The following is a 22855-nucleotide window of genomic DNA, read 5'->3' as shown; positions in this document are numbered from 1 at the left end:
CAGAAGAGCCCGAGGATTCTGAAAGAGATGAAAGGACTTTCAGAAGGACTATTGTCAAAACTTCAGCTCTGTTGGTTCCCAAGCCCCTCCTCTGAACAGAGCCACTGGGGTGGAGAGTGAGAAACCTAACCTTTTTGCCAACTCCCTTGTTGGAGGATGGGTTCTGGTAGAGGAGGCCTGAGGCTCCCATACACAGTGGCTCTGGTACCGACTTTTTTCAGGCAATGAAAGAAAGATCAAGGTTATAGAGACTTGGGATACGTATGCCTCACATCTCACAGGAGAAAGTCAAAAGTTTTATTTCTTGAGGCTCAAGACCCCTAAATTGACCCTATTTGGGGGACGTTTAAGGCTCTAGCCATTTCACCAATTTATGCCTAGCTGTGTAAACTTCTGGGTCAGAGGCCTTTAGTCTCCCCTTGGGTGTGAACACAAAGAGAAGGCTCACCTCAATCCAAGAAGTGGGCTGAACTGGGTGGGTTTGCAGATCCTCTCAACACGGCAGACTTCAGGAAGTCAATGGAGTGGGAAAAGAATTAACCCCTTCTGGGAAGTTCATTACAGTTATTCTCAAGCCCTCAAATTAAGGGATGCTTGTATGGCAGAGAGCCAGGGCACCTGCTGGTCTCTTCCCAAGATGAAGAAGTCATTTCCCCAGACAGTGGTACTCTCCCAACCATGTCTTCCTGAGGGTCTCCGGGTGTCAGATTTGTTACTCAGCATCTTCGGGAAGGCCCAGAGCACCTTCTGATTCCAGTGGTGCTCATCAACACCCAGGTTATTAAAGGGTTGTGAGGTTCCCACCCTCCAGCTGCCAGGGCAAAGAATAGGCCTCCCGCTTCAGATGAGCCGTACCGGAGAGAGTCTAGAAGCACAGACTTCAGGTTTGTCTCCCCCGGTTCTTCCTCTTTTCTGCTATCTTCAGAGGAGAGGGTAGTTGCTCTGGAGATTCTAAGGGTGGCTGAACTGGGTTTTGATGAACCATGAAGTAGCAATGATGATGGAATCCCACCAAGAGCTCAAGGGAAATAAGAATGACAGGTCCATTCTGGACCCAGAATGGGCCTGACTTGACTAAGTATCTACTGTCTGGTACCTTTGGGTGAGAGCTGAGCTTTGCCATCTCCACAACAGAGTCTGGGTATGAGCCAGGCATGGATCCTACAGGTCCTACATGAGAAGAAAGTCCAGCCCAACCTTATGGTCATGTATCATTTGTCTTGTGTTTTCCTTCTGCAACTTCATATCTATCTTTCCGGAGCTGGCTGAGTCAGCAGGGGGCATGGGTGGATGCCAAGGACGGTTGCCTTTGCCAGACCCCTCTGCTTCTAGCACATTTCAGACCCGCAGACACCTCGCTGCTTCTCCAACTCCCAAGTTGCAAGTATCTGCTCCATGTGTATGTGTGTGTGCGTGTGAGTGAGTGTGTGTGTCCATGCAACTTCGTATATCCTACAGGCTAATTTGCCAGCCTCGGGCTCATGACCTGAAACAGAGCTCTAAGTTAAGCTAGCAGCTATTTGGGATAGAATTCTGTTCTTTCCAGGTAGGAGACTTGGGGAAGGGGCCAGGCATGCACCACACCTCTTTTCCAGGCATTTGCCTTCTGTTGCATTTGCTCCTTAAACCTGAGCTAACAGTTCCCCAGGGAGGATCCTGGGCCTCCTGGAACGCTTAGGAGCGTCACTGCTTGGGAACTGAGAGAATACTTTCTGCTCAGAGCATGGTTTGTCATTTCCTGTGGCCTCGGAGCTTTTGTCATCGCAAAGTACTTGAGTCGACTCTCCTTGCTCTCAGGACACAGAAAATCATTAGGAAGTCATTGAAGTTAGCAAATGTTCCTCTAGGCAAAAAAAAAAAAAAAAAAAAAAAAAAAAAAAAAAAAAAATTCCTGGCTGACCCACACCCAACAGATGAATTCAGGACTTCACCTCCCCAGTGGCCACTTCCGGACATCCAGTTAGTATCTGCCACCACACACGGACAGCCCTCAGAGCTCAACCGTTTTGTGTCTCCACTTGGAGTTCCACACAGCCGCCCAGGGGGCTGCTGGTGCCACAAGCACCCAAGGCTCCTGCTTCAGAGCACAGCTGAGAGAGGGTGCTAGCAAGCAGGAAGAGCCCTCCAGGAAGCAAAGACTGTGCAGTACCACCCATGGCCCTTCAGGAAGCCCATTCCCCCCCCCCCCCCCCCCCCCCCCCCCCGCCCCCCGGTCCCCCCCCCCCCCCCCCCCCCCCGTTCACTCCCCTGGGCTCCTGCTTTCCCACTCTCCATCGGCTCTGCCAACAGCTCTGGCTGCTTCTCTCTCCCCGTTTTGCAGCATTTGGCTTCTGTGTTTTGTTCTTTAGCTGTGGCTGCTGCTGTTTAGAAATCATGTGTAAGCTGAAGAATTTTTCCCCCTGTATTTTTCTCCCTATCGTTTTGTTGTTTTTTGTTTTTTGTTTTTTTTTTTCTCCCCCTAAAGCCAGAAAGTGAGCAAGGTCGTAGAACTTCCCTAGAAAAGTTCACTCGCAGTGTGGTAAGTTCAGCTGGTTTTTCTGCCCTCCACGTTTCTTTTGCTTTTGGTTCTTCAATTTTTTTTTTCTTCCTTTTTTGGTTGCCGTCTTCTTTGGGGTGGGAGGGAGTCCAGTGTTTCCCCCCTCCTCTCCAGTCACCCCTTTTCTTTTGCAAGTGTCTGCAGCTTCTCTTCCAGGGATGGACTTGCATTAGGAGCAAGCAGCCCCTTCTGCAGAAGGTTCACAGCTCCAGGCCCAGCCGTGAGCCCAGCCTCAGGTGGGATCCTGTGGCCTCTTTTCAAGGCTCCGAGGAGGAAGGGACCTTACTGCTCCTGGGGCTGGGCAATCTGTGTATCTTCTACAGCAGCCTGGAGAGAAGGCCATGAAACAAACCATGAACCAAATTGGCTAAGAATCATCACTCATGTCGAACAAAACAAAACAATATATATATATCCAAATTTCCCTCTGTGAACCCTCACAGGCGTGTTAGTGTGGGTCGTGAGCTGCTGTTGCTGCTGTGTAGACGGCTTTTGCTGTGTGCAGAAAGCAACCGTGCTGCATGGGTTGTGGCGATATGGTCTAGCTGGTGTGTATGTGTGTGTTAGTTAACGGCCTCTGCATGAGTACCTACAGCCCTTAGGGTCCCTTGTCAGCCTCATTTGCATAGTATGACCTAGAGAGGAAGATAGTTGCTGAGTTCCATAACTGTGACCAAAGCACTTCCCAGGGCCAAGGTTTTATCAATCCCCCCAGTCCCTGATTCTGACAGTGAGTAAAAAGAGGATACATGTTCACTGTCCCTTCCCGGAAATGGTCTTTCCCCATCACACCAGCTTAGAGAGGTAGGGGCTCACACGGTGACACAAAGGGAGGCCGGTGAGAGCAGTCCATGAGATCCCTGTGATCTACACCATGAGGTTCTATAGCATGATCTAGTAGAGCACAGGGAAGAACTATCTCCCCTTTCCATGGTGGTTTTTTTCTCCAAGCTAAGGCTTGATACACACAGACTGGTCTAGAAGGAACCACGGAATTCACGGGACCCTGCCCATACTGTTAATATCAAACCAGCAGCAACCAACATAATAGTTGGAGACCATCTGGAACTAGTCACCTTCCTCTTTCCAAAGAGTGGGGCCTACCGATGCTGCCTTGCCTTGTTTCCCCACCTCTGTTGAAGAGCAAAGCCCTTGTAGGACATGACTACTCTCTGATTAGTACCCCTTTAATCCTTTTTAAATAGTTTAAGAAACCCTGGAGTGAGAGCCACCTAGCCCTTTTCCTGTCATGGCCGGATGCATTTTAACAACATTCAAACATGATTGTGAATTCACCAAATGTGTACATCCCAGCACCACAGGGAGATGGCAATTAAAAGCTAGATGTTCCTCTCTCTCTTCATGGCTTTTCTCCCAAGAAAAACCGGAAAATGCAGACTGTGAGACCTGTTGGCCTCTTGTCCTTAGAGCTGGTTTGCCGTGGCCATGTGGTCATGTGGTCATGAAGGTGTCACACGTACTGTCAGAGTTCAGGCCCATGAGATCTCTTCTGACTCATGATTGTTCCACAGAGAGTGGGTGTCTTTCTGTATTGAGCTGAGGCCTGGCTGCTCTAGATGGAGAAGCTTTAAAGACTGAGTTGACAAGTTAAGAGCATGCTGTAGAGGCAACTGGGAATCTCAGGTGTCAATTGAGGGGAAAAAAACGAGAGCTTTCTTTGTGGGAAAGCTGAGCTCTGACAGCCCCGTGGATGCTCATCAGGTAGACTGTGGGGGCTGAGGTAGGAGAGAGGAATCCTGGTGCTTGGACAAGATGTGCAAATGTCTTCAGTTGTCCTTTCATGAGAAGTGGGTATCAGGATGGGCAAAGATGGTCTCAGTGAAGCTCGGGTAGGGGGCATTTATTGATGTCCCTTCACCTCAGAAGTGCTGTTGGCTCGGTCAATTGCTAAGGTCTGTTAACACCAGTAGAACAGGAAAGCTCCTGCCCCCCTGCACACATCTGCTGTGCCATATGAATCCACAGAGAAGCTGATGGAAAGCAGAAAAGTAGCCCAAGCTCCTGAGATTTAGGCATTTATGTGACCAAAGGCTCAAAGTTTTAAAAACAATTGCTTCATAAAGAGAAGGTTCTACTAGGTAGTACATTCAGGTCTCCTGGTTCCATGATGGCCATGGATCTCCATTGACCCTTCCATGCTCCTTGAGGGCTATAAGTAACACCCCAACACACAGATGGAGCTAAGTCTGGGAACATGGCCCATGGCTATAGAGACGTCATCTGTCTGATAAGGCTTCTCAAACTGATAAGGTGCCCAATATTTTGGTCTCAACATCCCAGTATTTTAGTCAAACATAACCAGCCAACCAATATGCCTTGCAATTTGGCATCTGTATTTGGAAGATGATAGACATTAAGTGTTCATCTTCTCCAAAAGCAGATTTACTTGTGTTTCCTCCGCCATCCACTTACCACTAACAAAGTGAAGGGATGGTTTAGTGTCATCCCCATATCACTGAGATCAATGAGCAGATGATCCCTGTTTACTACCGATAAAGGACTGGTAGGAGAAAGCAAGATGGTTCACCAGTAAAGGCATGGGGTTGGCTGCCATTTAGGATTGATCAGTGGGCAGTGGATTTTATCCAAGTGGCTGGCTAGCTTACTCGGATGGAGTCTTATCAAGACTGAATCCGAATCCAGAATTCTCCCCCAGAGCATGGCGATTTTCGTTTGCTCCTTGATGCAGAATTGAAAGTCTCATCACCTCTGGTCTCTCTTTGGTGTGCCTGTCCCCTTAGAGTTGACCGTAGACTGACAGCAGGCTGACAGAGGGGGCCAGAGGCTTCTGGGGAGGCAGAGCCAGTGAGAGGAATCAAAGAGGTCCTAGCCAAGGAGCAGCAGCAGCAGCGTCGTTTTCTCTTTTGGATGGCAGCTGAGGCCATCTGGTGTGAACTGTGAGCCAGGGAGGAGAAAGTCGCCTATCCCTTGTACATAGGAACAAGAAAGGCACTTCAAAGTACGATGGCATTTGAGAGAAATGGCAGTCCCAGTGTAGCTGGCAGCCACTCCCCTTTGCCTTCCCCAAAGCTCCAGCTACCCCTTGAGAGTTCCATCAGCTGTGGTTCTGGACTGCAAATTCAGAAAAACAGGTACCTGAGCAGTCCCAGGAGGCCACAGAGGAGAGAGGTAAGGAACAGGTTTCTCCCCACCCCTAGGAGAATGTGGAGGGGTGGCTTTGCCATGGTTTTCCATAAACTCCAGCAGTGAGGGCTGGAAGCAGAGGGCTCCTTGGCACATGGCCAGTGGCATCTCTGCTTTGGGCTTTCTGTTCTTTTTGTCCTGCCTGCCAAGAAATGTGGGGCGGGCGGGGTGGAGGAAGTCAGATGGAGATGAAGCTCAGGGAGCCAGCTGTTACCTCCCTGTCCCCTCCCTCCCCAACAGAAAGCTAGACAGAGCTTGCTGAAAGCAGGACTCAGCAGCTCACTGGGTTCTGCAGGACATGAGTCCAGATCCAGTCAGTGTTAGAAGGCTAGGGCTTTGGGGAAGGGTTGGAGAACAGGTTCACCGACCCAGTAGCAGTCTCTCCTTCTCCCAGGGTTGTTTCCTTATCCCTCGGCCTCAGCATTTCCTGAGGAACAGCCTGATGGAATGAGACTTCAAACTCTTAGACCCAGCTGAGTCCCACAAGGCCTAGACCTTAGTCAGAAAAGTCTTTTCAGGTCTCCAGCTAGAGATGATTGTCTGAAACATCTTACACAGGATTGGCTGTGATGCCAAACAGTCCTTGGGTCCTTTTGAAACCACTATGTCCCAGATGTTAGAGCCAGTTTCTCCCATCTAACCAACCATAGAAAAACCCTGGCAGGAGACTCATGTCATAATATGTAGATGGGGAAAATTGAAGGTCTGCCTCCCCAGAGAAGCTTCAATGTCTCCTAGGATTCCTCCATGCAGAGCAGCTACTGCCTAGCTGTGCAATCCCTGGCAAATCACTAGCCCTCTCTGAGACCTATTCCCCTCCCCCACCTTCCCTGTACAATAGCTTGCACTAGTTAATTTCTAGCATCCCTGTCCAGCTGGGGATGTTCTGCAGGTGTGTGCTTCCCTCCACACTGGGACTTCTGAGCTGTAGGAATCATTCCTAAGAACAAAAGAGAAGCTCCCATTTTGCCCCATTAGCTACCTGATTCAGATGTGTCTGTCAGCCTTGGAGGTTGAGAGGCAAATAGTAGGTAGTCAGAAGTATTTACAAACCCTGACAGACATAAATAGGACTGAAGTCACAGGCTCCCTGTTTTACAGGACAGGCCCTTCAACAACCGGGGGGCTCACTCCTGTCCTGAGGAGCTGAAGGGCAGGGGGAGGTCACAGAGAACGGGAACTGGCACCATCTTGCCTTGCCAGCTCAGTAGCCCCACTCTTCGGGTCAGGAGGCCCAGTAGCCAAGTGTCAGAGGCAGGTTGTCCAGGTCAGCGGGGCAGTACAGTGGCCCCAGTGTTGCAGCTGCCGAATCTGGGTACCGTTCGCTGCAAGACAAAGAATGAAGTGTCACCATCTGGGAGTCATCAGTGACACCCTGAGCCACAACACTTTCGGCTTCAGCGGGGTCCCTGGGCCTGTCAATGCTCTTAGGGATGAGTAAGAGGGGAGACAATGATGTCACAGTTATGGTCAGTGCTAGGCAAAGTTTCCTCAAGTCTCTCTCCTCTTTCTGTTCTGGCCCACGGGAAGGGTGGTAAAGCATCCTGTCTGCAGCTATAAAAAAATGAAAATGTAGAAGCCTGTTTTTCATAAACTATAAAAACGCTAAGCGACTGAACCAGCCCGGCTGCTGGTAGGCAGGGGAGACCCTGATCTCCCCATCAGGGTCTGGGAGCAGGGAAGGATTTGTTTTGTTTTGTTTAGTTCGATTCTATCATTATATAGCGTTTCATTGTCATGTGGGGGCAATCCATCATCCCTAGGCCCTGCCCCCAGAACCCCATTTGTTACAACTGATGATTCAATCTGACAGCTGAAATCACCCGAAAATGCCCTGGACACCCAGTACCCGTTTGGAAAAGAATCCTGTAGGTGGTTCAGCCTCAGGACACTGGACTGATCAAGTCTTTGGGATGGCTATTCCCTGCCTCCCTCCTCAGCCCCTACACCACTGTTCCTGCCTTTCCCAAACCCCAGAGTACCATGCAGTCCACTACAAATCCAAGTCCTCTGAGGCAGAAGGGCTCAGCTGTGTGTTTACAGCCGCTGATTTCGATACAGATCTTACTCCTGCTAGTCTCCCGGAGAGGCATTCTGGGGGAAGTCTGTATGTGCCTGGTAGGGATCTATTTTGGGAGGTCACCTGAGCTCTTTGCCATCTTGTTGCCTGCTGGCCACTCCATTCCCAAGCAAAGGAGAAATCGCTTTAGCAGTGAATGGGGCGGGGTGGGGGGAGATTGTGGGATTTCAGTCTGTTTCCTGTCACAGTGCAGCCACATGGGAACTGTGTGGGCTCCCTTTTGTACAATGAGCAGGCAGAGGGTAAAGGTGAGCCAGGAGCATGCGCAGTAGGAGAGGCGGGCCTCTCAAGAAACTGTGCATGTCTCTTTAGGGAATAAATCTGCCCCGTCCTGCCAGGAGGAGAGAGTGGAGAGCAGCAGCTTTCAGGCATTACCAGGCTTACAGGTCCTGGGATGAGGACAGGGCTGATTACATTAAGGTCAAGGAAACTTGACTCTCCCTCTCTCTCTCTCTCTCTCTGATGTCCAAACTGGAGAGTGGAAAGAGAAGTGGAGAGCTTGATATCAGAGGACCAGCAGGCTCAGCAGTGAGACCCTCAGGGCTCCCCCCCCCCCCACAAAATGAGCTGCTTTGAAAACAAGATGGCGGGTACTTCCTTTTGTCATAGCAGCTAGTGAGTTTCCCAGGTTGCAATGGAGTTAGGAAAGCACAGCGTCCTAGAAGGAAAGCATAGCTATGTGTCTGTACACTGTAGGAACAGACTTTAGGATGCTGATTAGAAGCAAATGGCTGCCTGGGACACTGAAGGAGAGAGGAGCAAGCTCAACACAGAGGGACTGTCAGTGCTGAGGTGCCTTTCCTAAAGCTAAAGAGAGAAGGGCAATTGAGGGGTTGTAAGGCAGCTCCCTATTGGGTGGAAAAATGAGACAGGGCCCAAACAGCAAGGGGGCATCCATACTCCCTTATCATGGCCAAATCCTTGTGGCCCTAGCAACAACAGCACAGTCCAAAACAGGAGCAGGCCTCACTGACTTAACATTTGGCAGGAACACTCCCTTCTTCTTTTCCTGGGTGACCCTAATAATGACAACCCTTACTCTGGAGGGAAAAAAAAAAATGTAAGAGAAAAAAAAATCTATTATTGGTGAGATTTCAACCCAAAGATTGAAAAAAAAAATGGCTACTCCTGCACACCTATCCTGTCCTCTGCGACTGTCATTTCTAAGTTGAGGTTGTGATAACAGAACTGTAAAAGTTCAAAGGTCAGAGCCATGCTCCCTGCCTTGTGGAGTACTTCCCACCTTGAGGACTGCTCCCTGCTTTGTGCTGCTCTATGCATCTTGATACTAACCCTCTGTATCTTATCCAGGGTTTTGATAAGCCAGAAAAAGAAAAATCAGGAGAGAAAGACTGTGAAGGTCATGTCAAGGGACACAAGAGTACATAGGAATGTTTAGCCTCAAGCAAATTCAATGATCATCTTTGCTTTCCGGAATCAGTGTCCCAAAGGGTAAAGTGGAACAGGTGGATAGAAGACATGGGGAGGGCCATTCCACTGGAGGACACTCCGACAGCAGTAACTGACAGCTCTTAGCAACTCCATGGCCAAGAGCAATGCAGCTGAGCCTTCTGCGCTGAATTCTTCAGCGTCTCCTAACTGGAATTCTGGGCTGCACTGAGTATTTCTTAAGGGCTCCTGCCATGTTTAATTTGGTGGTCTACAAGTTGTGGGAAATAAGGAGGGAGTTTGCTGAGACTGGAGGAGAGGGATCCAGAAGTCTGCCTTGGAAAAACAAGTAAACAACACACACAGGAAGCGGGGGAAACTCAAGAAGTGGAATTTATGACCTCCACACATCATCTGTGCCTCTCCCCTTCCCTGACCTCGACCGTTTGCTGCTGTTGCTGCAGCTGAGCCCTGGGCAACAGGGCTCTCTTCCCTGCATGCCTGAAAGGAGGTCAACCAGTGAAGGACACAGGCACTCATTGGCACAGGGGGCTGGGCACAGTGTGGAGCATAGAGCGTCCTGGCCTTGGTTTGGAAAAAAAGCATGGCTTGCCACAGTTCCCATCGGGATGGGTATTTTGCTGAAAGCAGAAAAGATGTTTGTCTTTTACCCAATGCTGCTGCAGATTCCAGGTAAAGTAGCCGACACCAGGCGCCTGACATGTCCCCAGGGGCTTCAGACGAGAAAAGGGCTGCCCTCCCTGAACACCCCTCCTTCTGGGTCCCGTCTGGGGGACTTAGACCGGTCTCTGAGGAAGCCAAGAGAATGGCTTGCATGTCACATTCTTTCCAGCTGTCCTAAGAGCCAACCAGGTTGCAGATGACACTCCCACCTCTCAGGCTCCACCAGGGGCTGCTTTCAACTCATCCTGGAATTGTGTAATTATGGTGATTACAGCTCATGGCTTTTTTCCTCTCTTCATCTTTTGCTTTCAAATTCAGTCGAGGCCCCTCATTAAACATGGCAATCCTAGTAAAGTCAGCGAAGTTTTAACAAGACTTTTTTTTTTTTTAACACAGAAGAAAGCTCAGACAGAGTTGGCGGTTGTGATCTCTCAGACATTCCTTTAAACTCCCCCATCAGGAACAGCTGGGGGCCTTGGCCTAGGAGGCATGAGGCAAGGAGATTCAGGAACCCAGGGGCACCTGGATTTATCCCCATGCCTCTGACCTTCATCTCTTCCACACAAAAAAGTAGGATGTCATAGAACCTCCATGTCTTGTGGGACACACAGACTGTCCAGCAAGAAGCAAAAACACAACCCTGCAGTCTACAGAAAAAGCAGCAGGCAGAAATTTGTTCTGGATGGTGCTCTAAGATGCTAGAGCATCCATACAGAATCTGTAAGAGGCAACCATTGCCAATGTGGGTGATCATGACCGGAGGTCATAAAGTCGGTAGAGGTTTTCGTGGTAATGATATAGAGCTTCAGACCCCATCATTTGCTAGTCCTCAATCATAGCTTTCCTGATCTAATTCCTAGGTCTGTAGGACATCATGAGAAAGACCACCAAGAAGTATGAGTTGGGTGGATGCCACCAGAGCTGCTGCTGACCTGCCCTTTGGTAGCTTTCTCCAGGTTTAGTGTCAGGTTGCCTTTATGACCATGATCTCCAAAGACTACAAGGAGTACTGGTGAAGTACCTCTTGCCAGCAGGAGTGTGTCTTTGAGTGGCCCTTGGCTGGTCTCTCTTACTGGCTTCTCTGAACCTTCCAGCCTGCTCCTATTCCTAGCCAGTTCCCACCTGTAGTGTCCCTAACTAGAGAATGGAGCTGGGCTGTGACTAAGCTTCACCAACTATCTAGAACCGAATGTCAAAAGCTCAGCTACAGCGTGTCCCTACCTGCATTGTCATCCTATCACAGATGACCTGCTTGTCCTGTCCCCCACCCTCACCCTTGAGAGCCATGTCCCTTTAGAACTCACAGGAATAGAGAAGGAAGTGAGTCAAAGGCAGACAGCCGAAATGGAATCCCCACTCACCTGCTCTCCCTGATCTTGGTGTAAGAGCCTGGAAAAGTCATTCATGGGCATGAAGGGTAAAACAAATCCTGCCCCACAGAGCAGAGATCAGCTTTAAATGAGAATATGATAGAGACAGCTGTCATTTCTTGAGAACTCATGGTGTTAACCCCACCTTGCCAGGCATGGCTTGTGATGGACTTTGGCTCTCCTCCAACTCTACCCATGAGTTGGATGAGTCTGAGAAGATCCTCTAAGCCTCAGGTTTTTCCAACATAAAACAGAGAGAATAGTGAATGAGGAAGTGTAAATTTTACATAGAACACACTGTAGCCTACATATTTGACAACTATTTAGTATCGTTTGTCATGAAACACACCCTCAGTTCTCCATTTACCATCTTATGTCATTTGTAAGAGTATTCTGTGGGGTAGGTGTCTCTATTGATTTCCTAGTTCAGTGGGTATAAGCTCAGTGTATAGTAGCCATTGTTACTGGCCTGCTTTAAACTTAACTCAGTTCTTCCGAACTCCATGGGAATGGAGAGGGTCTATGGTGCCCAGGAGGCCAGCCTCTGGCACATGCCTATTTCTTGTGGCTCTTAAGGACTTCCCAGGAAGCCTTGGAGCTGTGAGTCTTGTCAACCCACGAGATGGCAAGGGCCACAGGCAAAAATGTTGTCTGTATTACCAAGATGTGGCCCCTGGACTCCCACAGAGACCCAGGACTTTAAGGTGCCTCCTTCCTCCAGACACAGACAGGGACTGGCTTTGTCCGAAAGAAGCATGTAAAACCCAGTCCTCCAAGCATAACCCTCGTGCAACAGAGCCCACACTTCTAGGGCAAACCACGCCTCAGCTGTTTGCCTGCCTGGAGCCACCCTCAACAACACAACCTCACCAAGGCCGGTTGCTCCATCTGCCAGATAAACAGAGGTTTCTATTTTTTAAGCCCTTATTACACAGCCAGGCTGTTAGAAGGCTCAGAAGCACGTGGCAGGAAATGTTCTAAAGCATATCTGTAAACCAGGTCCCTGGGGTGTGGGCTCTGACGACTTGTACCACTGGTAGAAACAGGGGTAACACAAATGGATTTTCCTGAGGAGGATTTGGTGGGGTATTTTTTTGTCATATATATGCATATACATATATATGTGTGTATATATATGTGTGTGTGTGTGTGTGTGTGTGTGTGTGTGTGTGTGTGTGTGTGTATGCAAATGCTTCAAGTTTGCACCTTAGTCAAAGGTTGGCATGGCTGGGAGCTGATATAAAAATCTCTGCCACTAACCTCATAGCTGCTTATGTATCTTGCATGAGATCCTTATGTGAATGCCCTCCCTGCGAACATGCACATATGTGTCCACGCTGTATGTGCGTGTGCACAGGTGTGTACGCCGGTGCATGGGCTGCCTTTCTGACACACACCTAGGTGTTCGGTGTATGGTTCACATGTCACCATACGCCGCAGGCCTGCATGCATGTGTACACGAGCTGCATGACTGTCATGGCTGTCTGTGTGTCTGGGCAGGGGCTCCTCCTCTAAATCCCCTTCACGGTCTTCACGGTTTCAGCTGGATAAGTTCTTCTTCACTTCCCTTCCCCCAAACACAATTGCCTAGTGCTGCTGGCGCAGAGTCAGAATGGCCGCCGCGTTTCACCCCCGAGGTGGCTTCCTTCCAGCAGTGGGTGAGTGATCCCAGTGACTGTATTCTCTCTACCCTTGGGGATCCTTCTGCATAGACAGCTTCCGAGGCCAGCAGGAATGGCCTGTCTGTCTGTCTGTCTGCCCACTGTTCCTGTTCTCATGTATTGGTCCCATAAACACAGCCAGGGCACCCGTTTCTTGGTATTCCTGTTTTGGGCATCAGTGGTTCTTTTTCTTCCTAAGGAACAAGGAACTGGGCATGCCAGAGATGCTGGCAATGTGAATCCTTTGTCCTGGAGGCAATGCCTAAATACCATTCCTAGCTGTGGATCCTATAGTTTGTGTCTCGGGGTACCTCCTTCCTAACGGCTTTGTAGATGTTTTCAGTCTCGATTGCGGTGTCCTTAGGTTTCCTCTCCCAGATTAAGCTTTCAGAACCCTTCCTTTGCAAGCCCAGGACTGAATCCTCAGGAAAGCCCAAGCCCTCATATTCCTACATAAGAAAAGAGTCTGCAGGGAAAGCCAAGTAGGAAGGTTCTCTGAAACCAGGAATCCCAATGGCCCAAGGCCCTATCCAGGTGGCTCTTGAGAATGCTAACCTGTTCCTTTCCAGCTTTAGGATGCCCAGATGCCCGTGCCATAAAATACTGAGCCTCAGTCAAGGTGGTAGAGAGGTGAGGGGGGAACACATGGCCTTTTTTCATATGCCTCGGAGTAGACATGGGTGTTCATGAAGTATTCTGCTTTGGGTGGGCAGAGGGCAAGGGGTAAATCAGGAAGCTGACTTCCTGCCCACTAGGCTCTGTTACAGCAGCTGTCTTAGGTTAGGGACACCAGCCAGCGTGCCTGTATGTATGTTTGCAGGAGAAAAGTGCCTTTAGGCAGATGGCATTGAGGTCTTCACGGATCCCCAGGAGAATCTCATACTGCCAAGCAAGTGACTTCTGCTGCCTTGTCCATGACATCAATTTGTTAGTTTTAGCTGTACACACCCCATAGTCACAGTCAAGGGTTACTTGAACTTCCCTATTAGAAAAAGAGGAGCGTCCAGTTGTTGCCAATAGCAACACGGTCATGTGCCTGTTTCCTTGAGTCTTTGGCCTTTGCCAAATTTGGAGTAAACCAGAGCTTCAATCCCTGTGTACATTTAGGGAGGAGGAGAAGAGAAGCATGAGGCAGACATTGTGCAGGCCCCAGGCAGGTATGAGATGCTGAGGGGCTTCGCAAGCAAGATGCCCCCTCCCTGCCCCTCCTGAGACCACCAAGAAGCTCTTGCAAGCTAACGGTGGAAAGGACGGGTTGTTCCACTAGAGTAAGAGGCGGGAGAGACTAAAGGCCCTGCAGTCTGGAGTGAGGGGAGCAGTTTCCACTGCAAAAGAGGTGGAGCAGCAGGGGAGATTGAAATGCACAGCTTAGAAAGGAGACGAGGGAGTCCAGGTCTGGGCATCCTGCCACCAGTACAGGGCTCAGCTGCTGAGCTCTCCTCTCCTGGCATCCCCGCCTGAGTCCAGCTTAGTCTCTGCTGCGCAGCTGAAGGGACAAGGAAGAAGGCCTCCCATGGCTCACCCAAACTGACAGGCAAAGGTTAGCTCCGCAAAGATACTCTAAGTGATGATTTTGATGAGAGGCAGGAACCAGAGTTTATGGACACCATCCAGGGAGGGTTTCCGAGCCTATCAGGGACACCCCAAATTGGCCACTCGGTCTATAATGACTTGAAATGGGGGTCATTTCTAAAGGGAGTGACTTCACTCTGCCTGACCCCCACCCCCACCCCATTGTCACATCTGCTTCTGTCCTTCTTGGGGTCACTACAGGAGAGCGCGAAGGCACTAGTCACACAGAATGGGAAACTCAATGATGGTTTCAACTGGTGTGTCCAGCCACCACCGCTGTAAATCGATAGGCACCAAGCCATGCCCACCTGCACCCCAGCCCAGTTCAGCAGCCAAAGGCACCTTTCGCCAGGCTTGCCAGTCAACAAGAGATACCTCCCCCGTCACGGAACTCCCAAGTCTAGAAAGGAGGAGCCCCTAGCAGAACAGAAAGTGTTTGAGATGGGCTCAAGTATATTCAAGGAAGAACATCCCGTACTGCCCAGGAAGCTGGTGCAATTTAAGTGTGGAGGAGGGTTTAATATCCGAGTGTTCCCACCCACCTCCTCCCCTGAGAGCCACGGCCATGCGCCAAGTAGATGAAGTAGTTCTCGGGGCCCATCACCTTGGCTCTGTCACTGTGTGGCTGTCTGCTCTCAGGCAAACTTCTCCGGCTCTGCTGGAGTCTGTTTCCTCATACATTACATAATAGAGAATAAAGAAATACCTAACCAGTGTTGTGGGCATTTGTCCAAGTGTCTGTCAAATGCCTAGATGTCTGAACTTTTACCATCGGAGGCAGCTGTCATTGACTGTCTAATAATGCAGGTCCCTTGTGATTGCACCAGCTCCACGCTGTCTCCACCAAGCCCTGGGCGACTGGGAAAGCATGCTTGCAAAGAGAGCTACATGAGCTATGGATGCTGCCTAGTGGGCGAAGAATTAGAAATTCCAAGAGAAAGGCCCTGGGAGATCAAGAGATAGGTTGGCCCATTTGTATTCACCCAGCTCCAGCGAGGGTGGCTGGCGGCACACCTTTCCTAAACTCAAATAAAAAAAAAAATTACCAGTATGTGTAAGCATGAGGGGTCTGAACTTGAAAACGGTCCAGTTTTCAGACAATAAGACTGCTGAACAGATTTCATAGTCCCAACTCTAAACAGGCACCCAGCAACACCTACCCCTCACACCACCACACACGGCACGTAGGGCTGTTTCCATGGTTTGTATTTTGAACGTGTTTACCCCACAAAACAGATTCAGGATCACATCCACCTAAATATATACTAATTTTTCCAGCTAGAAGTTTCTGTTGCTAGTCTGAGTCTCTCCTACCCCTGTCGGTTCTTAGGGGGTTGTTTTGGTTTTGGTTTTGAGTGTTGTTTTATCTTTGTGATAGGCCTCCTTGTGGAGTACTCAAATAGAAAGAATATTTTTTTAAAAAATTAAAATGCCCTTCAACTCCCGAGCAAGATCAAAAAGCTCAGCGAGAGCCTTGGAGGAAGCAGCCCCCAGGAATGGGTCTCGCCACAGGGCTCCTGCCCGCCTAACTCCCTGCGGCATGGAGGAACAGTCTAGAAATGGCCCTCTTCCTGCCAGCGCCGCTCTGGCCAGCCCCACTGTGGAAGCAGCCCAGGCTGCCCTTCGCATGTCCCATTACCCGTGCTTCCATTGGGCCTTAAAAGTCAGGAACAGGCTGAGAAAAGACAAGTACTTGCAGGTGCTTTGAAATTATTCTAAGTATGGGATGGATCTTCTGCCACCCCCTGCCAGAAGTTCTCAGACGCTTGAACCATCTCAAGAAATGACCTTCTCCCCCTCCACTCTCAAATATCATTGGGAAAGGAGATTAGAAATCTCCCATGAGGAATCATGGGATTCCTCATGCTTTCTATCCAAACCATTCCTCTGTGGGGGCGAAGCACCAGGTGTTCTAATGCCCGGGGAAAGACAGACCAGATGAAGTGAGACACACCCTCTGTTTCCCCCCCCCCCCGTCCCGCCCCAGCTGCCAAACCCTCACCAGGCCTCTGTCTTTGCTGCTGGCTCATGGGTTTCTTGGCCCACCCAGCCCTGAGCCTGAGCCTGTAATTCTACATCCACACATCAAGTGAACTTGAGCATCGTCAACCCATAGATGACCTTCACACTCTGAGAAAGGACAGCCCATCTCAGTTGGTGTGCCCGATTCGGCAGACCACCGCTTCTCATTAGCAAGGGTGAAAAATGCCTGTGTGTCACACTGAGGGATTCAGCTGGAGTCAATGGAAGCTAGAAAGAGCACCTCACATCAGTCCAGCCCAGAGGAATCTGAGTTTCTCCCAGGTGGGAGAGGGGAGCATTCTGTTTCTAGAAAGGGGAAGATGGACCCAGCAACTAACAAAGAAAAAGGAGTAGGAACTCCAAGGCAGTGATGAGACAGCTGGGATTTTTTTTCCCCTCTCCCTAATCTTATTTCTTGTGGTTTCTCCCTTGAATTATGATTGCATATGATAAAGTGCACAGATCTGAAATACAGGGTTCAATGAATTTGACAAATGCATATTCCCATGTAACCTAGAACCCATCACTCTACAAAGATCCTCGTGCCCTTTTCCTACCAGTGCCACTCCTTTCTCCCAGGGGCAGACAAACCCCACCATAGCCTAGATTTTGACTTGATATATACTGCAGACTTCAACTCTAGTCTTACAGCATCTGAGACAATCGGCCAGGGATGCCTACCAGCTCAAACGTCCATATTCCTTATATTAAAAGGCTACCCCCTCCCCCTGCTCTGAGACCCTAGTGATTTTCCCTGCTTTCCCCCAGTATGCCCTCCAAGCCCCAGGGTTTCCCTCTGAGCCACAGCCCTTCTCTCAACCAATGCGTTTCTTAGCCTCCGTCTCCCAGGTAAGTAAGTGGCAAAAGTTCTTGGTCACGGGGTCATGCATGTTTTGCTGGGTACCGTCTAGAAGTGTGATGCCCAGAGCCTCGGCATGTCCAGCAGCATGTTGGTTCTTCCTCTAGCTCTGCACAAAAGGAGCTACGCCTTTTGTGCATTTTCCTCCAGAAACAAAGGATCCCGTAACACCTGCAGGGCTTCTAGCCATGAGGGCCACAGAGCTGAAATCACTGGAGGCAGGGGGCTGGACATGAGGGTGTTTGTGAACCAAGCATCAACTCCCTGGTCCAGGAAATTTAAGCATCCAAAGTTCTCCTGGGTTACACTTTGCCGAGTGTGTGGAAGGTGAAAGGTGCTTTGTCTGTGTGCAAAGCTTTGCTGTCTCTGGAATGTACCTTCCACAGTTTGGTTCTTAATCATTGCACATTTTTTCTCATTTGGACAAAGGCTGCCTGCTAATAGCATTTTCAAACATTCTCTGCTGCTTTGCTCGGCTACGCCAAGGCCTCAGGCTGAGCTGGCTGCTGTTCTCTGGCACCACCATCCAATCCCAACTGACTGACACTGAGGAACATCACACATTTATACCCCCAAAACCCTGCTGCCTCTGTAAGTGCAGGTGCCAGGCATGGGCAAAATAGCCACTCCCCTTCCTTCAGAATCATCCACGCTGGAAGTAGGGATGGGAGAAAAGTACAGGGTGAAGAGAGCGATAGAAGGTACACAAGAAGGCCCTCCTGTCTCTGGGTAGAGCAGGGGCCTGCCGCAGCCTGCAAGCCCACTGGGCACAGCCTCTGGAGCAGCTTACCTCAGAACAGACAGCCTCGCCTCTAGGATTTCGCTTTGATCCCCGAACACCACAGGAGTCTCTGCTCTTCAGAAGGCAGGCTGCTGCTGAGCCAGGGAGAAATCTCACAATTTTTTCCTCCCAAAGCTCCCTTAGCCAGGCATCCAGCCTTGCCTGCTTCCTATGCAATTAACTTCCTTGCAGCCCAATAGCCCACCCTCGCTCACTGGGGCGATGGTGTGGCAAGGTTTGGATGGCAACTAGACCATCTCAGCTGAGCAGGGTTCTTTCCAAGCTACCCCCCAAACCTTCCTGACCTCCATCTTTTAGTATCAGAACTGGCATGTGGTACATATGTGAGCTCGGCAATAAGAGAGGGACCACAAGGCCACAAAGCGCCACCTGGATGCTCAAAGGCTGGAACTCATCCCAGAGGCAGATCCTGGGCTGATTAGCTTCATCTCTGAAGCCCCCAGAAATGAGAGAAGTGGGGAGAAGGGGAGGGGAGCACCATTTGCACACTGGCCACAGGTCCTTGGAGCCAGAGCTATGAGGCTGAGTTCTTGGCAGGAAGAGATTAATTATCGCCTCCGGATCCAGCCAGGCTCTTTCTGTGGAGCTGGGAAAGGTGAAGGGTGGAGGTGCCTCAGGGCTAAAATCACTCAGAACAATCTTTCAGGAGAAAAAAGCCTCCAGCCTACCTCAACCCACAGCCCCTGTGCAAGCAAAATGACCTCACTAATGAAGATAGAACTATAATGAGGTTTTTGGGCAACTGGTAAACCTTACCTTCTTTGTCTTTGAGCTTTTAACATACGTTTTTATTCAGCTTCAGTGATTTTTTTTTTCACGTGTACCAGCTAACTCGGAGCCATGTACAGCAACTCAGACACAGATATCCAAGTATACAATGTTTAATTTGTGGCTCTGGTAGAGGAAGGATGGAAGAGGGAGTGAAGCCAGACGAAGTGTGTGGCCACTGCAGCAAGGGCCGCACCTTGCATGGGAGCAGGGGCAGGTGACAGGAAGTCATGCCGTCATCCCAGAAGGCCCTTAGGTGCAAGTCTATACACAGTCCTACAATTCTTGCCTTTATGCCTACACTGAGAAGGTGCATTCCCAGATGACAAATGTTCCCCGTGAGAAAGGACGCCCTGGAGAGTGAGAGTTAGGCCGGGATGGAGGTCTTGGAAGCTAGTTTCTATCTTTTACGGACACCGTGGTATTGTCCCTGACATAAAATGACTGGCTGTCGTCTTAGTGATTCTCAGACTGACATAAGATGGGCTGGGGAGATGGCTAGACACAAAGCACACTTGCCACACAAGCATGAGATGCCGAGTTTCATGCTCAATACCTATTTAAAAAGCTGAGTGTGGCTGTAATCCCAGCACCAGGGATGGACAGAGGTGGGCCCCTGGTGTTCCCTGGCTAGCCTAGGATACTCGGCCGATGAGAAACTTTCCCCCCAAAACCAAGGGGGACAAGTGTTCCCTTAGAAATAACACCTGAGGTTCTCCTCTGACCTCCACATACACCTACATGGGCATGGACAGACAGACAGACACAAACACATACACACACACACACACACACACACACACACACACACACTGACACAAAATCCTCAAGGATTTTTTTTTTTAAAGCTGACTGAAAAATCTTTAGCCTAGTATAAACATAGCTTGCTGCAGGCTAAGTTTAGTGTATCTGAAGACTGAGATAAGGTTGTTGATGTGGAAGATTTTGTGTGTGTGTGTGTGTGTGTGTGTGTGTGTGTGTGTGTGATTTTTTTTAAGACAGGGAAAAAGTGAAGGAAGAAAAAGGGGGAAAAAAAGAATGGGACTAGGTATACTTTCTGACAGCTCCTGGGGACAATTGCATTTCTGGACAAAGCCTTCATCCATGCCAGCTAGGTCAACTGTGTCCCTCCATGGAGAGCTAAGCTAGATGACAGACAGCCCTGTCCCCGGCCAGCTCCAAGCTCTTGTCCTTTTATTAGATCTGCCCATTATCCATCAATTCATCAATCAGCAGGTTTATTGAGTACCCTACTAGGCTTCACCAACCGGATCGATTCTTTTTAATTACATCCAACTTACACACAGTCAAGCCCAGTAAACAAAACGAGCCCCCCACACCCCACTTGGAAATGAGCATGAGGAACAGCTGGCCTGTGCCCTCACACTGCCAGACTCCTCAGTCCCTCCTGATCGGGGATCATCTGCTGCCCTCTGCAGATGGTGATGGTGTCGCTGACCCACTGTCAATAGCAGGATGGGCCTTCAGTGTTTTCTCAGACATGGGGATCAATCTGGGGAGGAGAGGAGAGGTCCAGCCACCCTCTCCTCTAACACCCATGTCCAGTAATATGAAAGGAGGTGCAGGGGATAAGTAGAAACCGTGTGAAGGGAACTAAGCAGAAGTGACCGACCCTCATTCATCCTTGTGTCTCCTCTGTCTGTCCAGTACTGAATTCCTGCCCAGATCATACACTCCTCAACCACTCCTCCGGAGCATGGACACAACTGGACAGTCCCAGGACCTCTGTACCTCACGGACCAGGCCTCATGGTCCTGTTTAGTCTTTGATTTCAAGAATAATGGCCACATAGGATTTAAGGGAAGAGTTCACAGACTTTCTGGTTCAGTCCTCACACTTGGTCACTGGGCGCTTTGACCCGTGGCAGGAGTACACACCCCAGCACCTCCAGGGGCTGCAGAGAACAGTGAAGGGCCAAGCCATGTTCACAGTCACAACTAGAACCAGGAGTCCCCAAATCCTCTGGGTCATGCCTTCATTTCAAGTAGGATTCATGGTTTTCCGAATTCCCACGGCTAATTAATTCCTTGATTTCTAATCGCCCAGATCCGTACTCATTGTCTGTTTGTGTCAAATCACCATTCCCGACCTCACCCTTGCCCAGGTTACCTTTTCCTTCCATACTTAAAATCAAATTCCAGGGCAGGCCACAGGCCATCAAAGGATCTGGGGGCTTTAATGCGTAGGCCGTGGTAAGTAAAACTTCCATACCCCACCCAGCAAGAGCACTAGCCACACACACTTCCTTAAACTCCCTCAAGTCCGATTCTTCTCAGTCGTCCTTGGCTGGGGCTTCCATCCATAGAGATTCCCTTTCAGCAAGGTCAGCTGGGATGGGTGGTTGATCTATTGGGCAGAGTGACTCCTGCAACAATTAATTCACCTGTTTGGCTCTCTGTCTGTCCCCTCTGTGTGTCTGCACACCTGTGTGTGCTCTCTGTCGGCTCTCTCTGCAGGGAAAGTCGCTAGCGGGCAAGCGCCTCACGGGCCTGACGCAGTCCTCCTGACCGCCCCCGCCCAAGGGCCAGGGCCCGGGCCGGCAGAGAACCCGGGCAGGCGACGCTCAACATCCAACGACAGGACTTCCTTGCGGGGAGATTTGGTCACTGTGAAGGAAAAAGAGTGAGGGCCACTGAGGGCAATGGTGGAGAGCTATGGCGGGCGAATGGGGAGATCAGAGAGAAAGAATCCACGGTGCCAGGCCAGCTGGGAGAGGCCCGTTTAGAGCATCTCTCTCTCGGACCACCATGCACCAATGTTAATTCTCTCCAAGGGTCCATTTCTAACTTGGTCGGAGAATGTCTCCTGGGGTTTCTGTCTGACTGTCACTTGAGATGTTAACCTCACCTGTCCAGTAGTCTGGGGAATCATGCCTTCCAGCGAACTTCAGAGGGACGAGTGGACCCTGGGCACGTAGTATTATGCACCACCTCCCTGCTCTCTCTGAGGCACTCACAGTGCTCACTGCCACATGCCTCACCCCCAAGGGTGGCCACCCAGGTGTCTGGGTGGGTGGCAGACACTGCTTTCACATAAAATGTCAAAAATCACATCTTCGGCACCAATGGCACTTCAAGTTCTTTTCAGCCCCTCTCAGACGGATTTTTAGAGGAGTCTCCACAGGGTATGGTGGCCACCCTCAGGTCCCGTCGAATGCCCAAGGGTCCAGAGCTTGAAGCGGCACCAGTGCAGCTAATGGAATATGTTTGTTTAGTCACTGAAAGCTCTGGTAGCACACTCTCTCTAAAATACTATTACTTCATGGCTTCTGATTTTTGCCCCTTGGTTTGTTCCCTTGTGGTTTTTTTACTCAAAATAAACATGGCCATGAACTCAGGGGCCATTGGGCTTCTCCCCCACTGGTAGCCCAAGATGAAAGTTTCTGGAGGTGGATGGATTTCAGGGATGGCATTTGGTGGTGATCCTATCAGGCCTGGCCAGACTCTCACTGGTTTAGAGCCTAGTTATTCCTGAAGCTAAAATACAATATGCAATGGCAGGTCTGTGCCAGAGCCACACAATTCCCTTCCCAACCTTCTTCTGAGGGCCTAGCCAAAGCACTCTCTTGAACGTAGCCCATCATCTAGGAAAAAGCAAAATGCTTAAGCACTTACAGAAGATCTTCCGTGTTCTTCCTGAGTGTCAGAATTACCATTTGCCAACCTGGCTATGAAGTCTTGCACCTAAAGGCCACACCATTGTCCTTGTTGTTGTGATTGTATTCACCATGAGCCCTCAGACACAGCTGTATTAAGCAACATGCTTTAAAATTCAACACCTGTTAGGTTGGCCCTGTCTTTGATCTATTTTTGCCATAAGTGAAAATTCCCCCTTGAGAGTATGTTAAGCAGAGAAGGGAAAGGAAGGGAGGGAGGAGGGAGGAAGGAAGGAAGGAAGGAAGGAAGGAAGGAAGGAAGGAAGGAAGG

The 22855-nt window shown here is 49.9% G+C and overlaps 1 protein-coding gene across 3 annotated transcripts in view; it reads left to right on the top strand.

Annotated features, from left to right (window-relative positions):
• The window catches only part of Rgs6 (regulator of G protein signaling 6), a 420077-nt gene extending 397252 nt beyond the window's left edge, over positions 1-22825 (top strand). The window contains exons 16-18 of one of the 3 annotated variants that reach the window (XM_055593079.1): positions 2465-2518; positions 12816-12882; positions 21386-22825. In XM_055593079.1, coding sequence (XP_055449054.1) covers positions 2465-2518; positions 12816-12882; positions 21386-21555 — 291 coding nt within the window. In that variant the 3' untranslated portion in view covers positions 21556-22825. The remainder of the gene's footprint in view (positions 1-2464; positions 2519-12815; positions 12883-21385) is intronic. The other 2 variants (XM_055593077.1, XM_055593078.1) reach the window with 2 other exon arrangements.
• Positions 22826-22855: the final 30 nt, after the last annotated feature.

The sequence above is a fragment of the Psammomys obesus genome, unplaced genomic scaffold (assembly GCF_907164565.1).
Source record: "Psammomys obesus unplaced genomic scaffold, mPsaObe1.curated_primary_1811, whole genome shotgun sequence".
NCBI lineage: Eukaryota > Metazoa > Chordata > Mammalia > Rodentia > Muridae > Psammomys > Psammomys obesus.
This window is presented reverse-complemented; position numbering and strand designations above follow the sequence as displayed.